General features: G+C 36.3%; 1 protein-coding gene across 1 annotated transcript in view; it reads left to right on the plus strand.

Moving 5' to 3' along the window:
* Nucleotides 1–6079, plus strand: part of LOC109093703 (CMP-N-acetylneuraminate-beta-galactosamide-alpha-2,3-sialyltransferase 1-like) — a 16273-nt gene extending 10194 nt beyond the window's left edge. Inside the window, 6 exon segments of the mRNA XM_042746011.1 lie at nucleotides 4353–4496; nucleotides 4573–4755; nucleotides 4858–4903; nucleotides 5021–5070; nucleotides 5073–5146; nucleotides 6059–6079. Of these exon segments, the coding sequence (XP_042601945.1) occupies nucleotides 4353–4496; nucleotides 4573–4755; nucleotides 4858–4903; nucleotides 5021–5070; nucleotides 5073–5146; nucleotides 6059–6079 (518 nt within the window).
* Nucleotides 6080–6684: the final 605 nt, after the last annotated feature.

The raw sequence follows: 6684 nt of genomic DNA on the forward strand, positions 1-6684 counted from the left end.
GTTGGTGAAACTCATGCATCTAGCAGGAACTTAATACACAAAATATTCATATTGATTCAAGCAATTACATTTATGAATTAATTTAATGTCAGTAATAAACAAAGAATGCACCAATTATGCGATCCCACACACGTAGAAGGTACCCCGTATAAGTAAAAGTGGATAGTACACAAACACCCCATCAGTTATAAGTTCAGGCGATAGTGCCACCTGCGGGCGCAGTTTTTGTACAATTATTAGAGGAAATTAAGTCGTTATAACGACGGAAAACGAAGCTATCTTAATGATCGAGAAACGAGAAACGTTAAGTCGTTTTAACGAGAACACTGAACTTCGTTATGTCGAGATACGAGACATATTAAGGTTGTATAACCGATGGAAAACAAAAAGAAAAAATAATTATAATGCCATGGCAACCGCTTAGAACTCTCAGTAAACTTCGCGACTACGTGAATCCCACATACAATATGCAGATGTGATTCACGGAAACATTTGCAACGTGGTGGGTGACAAACCAAGTTCTACTTTTAAATGGATTAGAGACTAGAAAGCTTGCAAAGAGTGCTCTTCACCACTAAAAGCTGTACTCTTTGTTTAGTGAGTGTATACCACGGTGTATTTTAACATAATCGTGCCGCAAACATAATCGTGCAGCCAAAAATGAAAATGTGTAATCATACTCACCCTTAAGGTTGCTCGGTTGTAATTTATATTTTTGGGTTAAAAGGTTTTCAAATATGAGAGTGGTTTGTCACCACTATGGTATTGGTAGTTACTAAAAGTAGTTTACTAAAGTATGTCAATATTTCTTGGTACTAATTACTTGTTCATAGCTCTTAACAATTTCTCTTTTCCTTCTTGCCCTAAAAATCAGACACAGACCACGTGTACTGCAGGATTAAAGCTGAATGTGGCAAGCGATGGACAGGGGTTTAATGGTTTTGTTCTGAGCAGGGAGACCCTGACTGTGCTGCTGGATCTACCGGAAGTGAACGGCAACAGTGATGGTGTGCAATGATCCAGACCCGTGGTGTTCTCTTCTGTCTGCTAGTGGTACATCATACATATGGTCTACAGAAGTGTTTGACATGTGCCTACGTTCCACTGTCACACCACTGTCCTCCGAGCCTCTGAGGAGGTGCTGGCCATTCACCAAGAGACTGACCTCCTGAAAGACCCCCAGAAACATACGGAGGCAGGGCCGGACTCAAACTGATGTTGTTTTTGATGTTAAAACCTAAGCTATGTTGTAACTAATGGTATTGTAAAAAGTCCTTTCTATTATGTATAGAACAATTTGTTTTAATGTGTAAAAAAGTATTTACAGGACAAACAAATAAACATATACAAGAATGTTTTGTGAAAAAAATTATAAGCTGCATTAAAAAAAATAATGTACATAAGCACTTTTCTTTTATTTACACATGTGAATATGCAAAACAAAAATACAAAATGTACAGAAAGTACTCAGGCTTTATTTACGAATAAATTGCACACCCACAAAAAATGAATAATGTATATAATTTATGCATTTCATTTTAACTTGCATCACAAAAATAAACTACAGAAATTAGGTTGTTTCATGACAATATAACATTTAAAAAACTATATTGCAAAAAACTGAAATGTACTATTTTAGTCCCACTGTTTTCTCTTGGCTAATGAAGAATGTATTGTTGAGTTTGATGTCCTCCCTGTCCACTCACTCCCTCACCTGTCTCAGGACACTTCACAAATAAACCATGCCTGTTAACAACAAAAAACACATGACTCACTTTCTCCAGAATAGTATTAAAACAAGAGAAAATGGAAACACACTATGAAAAAATACAGGTTTGCAATCTTAACATTAGAAAATTTGACACAGCAGGACCATTCATACAAAATACCACTGAAGTGCTTAAAGTTTGGTTAAAACATTTGTAGACATTTCCTGCATGACAGCACTTCAAAAACACAACAAAGGGAAAGACCATTGCCTTATATAGAGGCTGTCTTATTATTTCTGGGCTTTATGTTAAAAAAAAAACCTGGCTTTAAACAGTTTTGCTAGGCATTTGAGTAAATGAAAACACAATACTTACATTTCAATGTGAAGTCCTCCACAGAATTAACTCTCACCTGCCTCTGAATATAAACACCTTCGTCATATGCACGCAAGTGATTCTGGGATATGGTAGGGTGCGAAGGTCCCATTAGATGTACACTTCATTTTCATGGGAGATGAAGGGCGCATTTGAAGTCGCTTCGAAATTCGTCAGTCTTCGTCGCGCCGCGGTGTGACGCATTCGCACTTCAAATGCGGTCTTTGGAGTGCGCATTCTGAACTTTGGGACAGCTTACGTCGTGACGCTGTGACGCAATCGCACTTCAAATCCGCACTTCGGTGAGTCCACACACTTCAGTTTGGGACACCTTTCGTCGCGCCACTGTGACGCATTCGCACTTCAAATGCGCACTCCGGAGTCCGTGTACTTAAGTTTGGGACACAGCTGATGTCCTCACAACGTCGCCATGAAGTAATGTCGCGCTGACCAAATGACGACGAAATGGCGACGTCCTCACAAAGTTCTGTGTTTGCTGGGTTCATGCTAGAAATACAGATTAAAAAAAATATTACAACATCAAACAAAGTTTAATGTTATTGTTACCGGGTGTAATGGAAGAAATATAACACCGGAAGCAAACTATGTCTTTTTGAAATCGGGGGGTTTTATTCTGACTGCTGTGTTTAAAATAAGTGACAGTCTAATTAAGAAATAAAGTTTGCCTTGTTCGGAAATATTTCACAAGGGAAAAATAGATTTCACTAGTAAAAAAAAAGAAAAATCGTGGAAACAGTTTACAGTAAATTTGAGGATGACATATAATCAAATGTCACAAAAACAAAAACTCAAGTTCAACCAGTGGATCAATGCACTAATCCACAGAATACTTAATTCAAACTGAAATACAGTGTAATGCACTGCAACAGGTCAGATGTAAATCGATTTCTCCAAACAAAACAAACAAAAAAAGTTAAATCTAATTGGAATACGATAACACAAATTGGAATACGGCAGTGTCTGAGGTACAAGAGAAATAAAAGCACATTAACAAAGCCACACCCCGCGTTTCACATATTAATCAAGCAGTACCAGAAATATGCTTTAAACCAAACAGCTATACTGTATAAATCACAGAATATAGCTTAAACTCATTAACAGATTTATCAAATAAACATGGCATCAGTATTTTACCCCATAAATCATGAAACGTACATACCCAATCCTTTACCAATCACCACAAGGTTCACTCTACTAAGACATTGTTCAGATGATTTATTTTAAGACATGTGACATGTTTCTGTCCTGAAACATCGTGCGTGTTGAACTAGCTAATTTTTACGCACCTCATCCCAAACCTTCCGTTGCAAATTCCAAAACGTCATTTTAGAGCTAGTAACAGAGGCTTGAGTCATTGATATGCAGGCTAAAACAGTTATTAATGCAGTCTAACGCAGTTATTAGAGAGAGATAGATAAAGTGCGTGTGAGTACTTGCATATGTGCGTCTCTCAGCAGTATTCAGCAGCAGCATCTACTAATAGCGAATCTTAAAGTTGAACTGCTTCAAGGACCTACTGAGAAATGCCATGCGAAAACTATTTTATTGATAAATTCGCGGGGCAGTCGCAGCTCTGACAAAGTTTCTGTCCGCGTCTCCACGTAGGCTATGTGCGCGAGTGCGTGTCTGTACTGCGTCTGTGAGAATGAAAGGGAGAAAGAAAGCGTAATTTCCGTATACATGAAAAAGGTTGAAAACATGGAAATAGCCTAGTTTGTAATTTTACCCTATTGTTTATTATATTTATTTGCTCAATGTCTAGGTGGTTTCGGTTCTTTCACTGTTTTAGATATCCCATAGTATAACAAAAATATGATATCTCTTCGTTGTGTTTGGGCCCCCTCTGGACGAGCAAGCATAGGCACGTGCCTAGAATCCGGCCCTGAAGGGGAATTTGTGAATTTGTCAAACAGTTGGTGGCAGCACAAACCAACAGTTTTTCCCCCCAACGTGTTTCTTCGTACTAAGATGATAATATTCATGGAATTGTGCACATTTCTGCTATTATAAAATGTTTCAATAATTTTTTTTTTTTTACCGTGCTTAAAGGAAATAATAAAAATGTAAAGAAATTAAGTTAATTTCAAAGTAATTAATTTACCTCTAACAAAGGTTTTAATCTTGGCAGAAAAACAAATTTTATATCTTATCTAATGATCTAATATTTCAAATTTTGTGGAATACTTTATTAGCTAAACTAAGACTGCCCTTTTATATTTCTGTTTCCATTTTATTTTAAAATGTGATTTTCTGAATCCTCCTCCTTTCCTGATGAAGAGCACTACTCAGACACTGGTCCAGATCGCTGCAGAACATGTGCTGTGGTGGGAAACTCTGGGAACCTCCTGGGATCCCATTATTGGCCTCTCATAGATCTTCATGACTTTGTCATAAGTTAAGTTATTTTCAATTCTGAGGTCCTGACAACGTATATAACAAAGATGACCATTAAAATGCATTTTCATGCTCAGGATAAATAAGGGTCCAACAGAAGGTTATGAGAAGGATGTGGGCTCTAAGACCACTCACCGGATTCTCTACCCTGAGAGCGCAGTGGATGTAGACAACTCAGCCCACCTGATTCTTCTGCCTTTTAAGATTAAAGACATGCACTGGCTCACCAGTGCCTTCACCACTAAACACATCACACACGGTGAGATTGTTTCATCAATATTCTTCCCAGATTTAAGAGAAACAGGCCTTCAGACTTTACAGCAATCATCTTAATGTAATGACGCTTTGCGTTTCTTCAGCACTTACACTGGAGTGAGACCTACAGTAAACGCTAACAGAGACAAGGTGAGAATCATATTTATCTATCAATCAATGTATAACACTTGAATTTCACATTGATCTACATAGTTTTCCTGAAACAAAATATGCACGATTAGGTCAGTAAATGTTTTGATTGTCTTGGTGATGATCATCCATCCTGGATTCATTAAATACGTCTATGAGAGCTAGCTGCAGAACATGGCAGATACCCATCCACTGGATTCCTTACACTGATATTCGCTCTGCACATCTTTGATCAGATAGAAGTTTTTTTTTTGCTTCTTTCAATTCCTTTAACATTGTCTCACAGAGCCAGACATTTCACAATCAGCATTAAGTCTAGTCATGACAGATGATCTGATTAATAGTACCAACCACAGTTTGTTTTGGTTTTGCATTCCATTTAGAGACAAGGCATAGTATCAGGTTTTGCATTTATTTGGTACAAAATACAGTAAAAACAGTAATATTGTGAAATATTATTACAATTTAAAATAGCAGTTTTCCATTTAAATATATTTTAAAATGTTATTTATTCCTTTGATAAGCGGGATTTGCATCATCATTACTCCAGTGTTTCAGGTCTCATGATCCTTCACAAATCATTCTAATATGCTGATTGAAAGTTGAAAATGTGAAAATTACTTATTGCATTTACTCCAAACTTTTGAAAGCTGGTGTACTTTGGAGTGCATATTATAAATAGTCAGATGCAGCCTTTATGTGCATTATGCAACAGACAGTCAATGAGGGTGAACAGTGACCACGTCATATAGTGGGTGTGATGTCAATGTTTAAGGATTACTTTGTGTTTAAGGATTACTTTATGTAAATGGATTTACATAGTAGGCTACCTTGAGAACTGTCATGACTTTTTTGCTCTTTGTCATTAGTGACATGACTGTGACAAATTTCTAATTTAACAAAAGTCAGTGCATTTTAAGCACTGGTGTACTGATTTGTCTGTCTCTCACACAGGTCAAGGTTTTCGCGTTTGGAGCTAAAAGTGATGGGACCTGGCATCATTATTTTGACACAAGCTTGACTCACTTTAGCGACAGTAACGTCATGGCGGAGACTTTGAAAATAAGACCATGAATGAGCTTCTTATGTTAAACAAGGTTTCTATACATAAAGGGTGGTATGATAACATTTTTCTCATTGTGTCCCTGGCGCAGGCTTTTAATGAAACCTCTTGAAAAGCCTGCATTTTCAAAGGCGGAATTATTTATGTGAATATTATGTATGACATTATTATTTATAATAGCATATTGTCCTTGTTAATGGGGAATGTGGAACAATTCAACAGATTATACTGATGCAAAGATATAAAAATAAATAAGATTGAATAATGAATGGTATGCAAGCAATGCTTTCAAAAAACAAAACTGTTTTAAATGTATACTTTAATAGTATTATGTACTTATGCATTAATGCAATGTTATGCATTTTCTGTTAAGTTAAATATTAAAGTAGCTTTCACATGGAAACATTAACTGCAATCTTATCAAATTTCACATATAATAAATTATCACATGACTAAATATTCCAACATGACACTTAAATTATATATCTGTATTTCTTGGTTATTCTGTAAAGCCTTGGTTATTTACACTGAAGTAAGAGCATTTAAAAACATGTGAACACTATGAACATAACCCATGAACATTATTTCTTTGTCCCATACAAGAAACAATTATGGGTGTCACCCAAGTGCAAAGAAGGTAATAAAGTATTACATTACACTACATGTTATCTACTATGAATGCGTCCATGTCTATTTGCATACATTATTTACATTAAA

Source organism: Cyprinus carpio, chromosome B19 (assembly GCF_018340385.1).
Source record: "Cyprinus carpio isolate SPL01 chromosome B19, ASM1834038v1, whole genome shotgun sequence".
Classification (NCBI taxonomy): domain Eukaryota; kingdom Metazoa; phylum Chordata; class Actinopteri; order Cypriniformes; family Cyprinidae; genus Cyprinus; species Cyprinus carpio.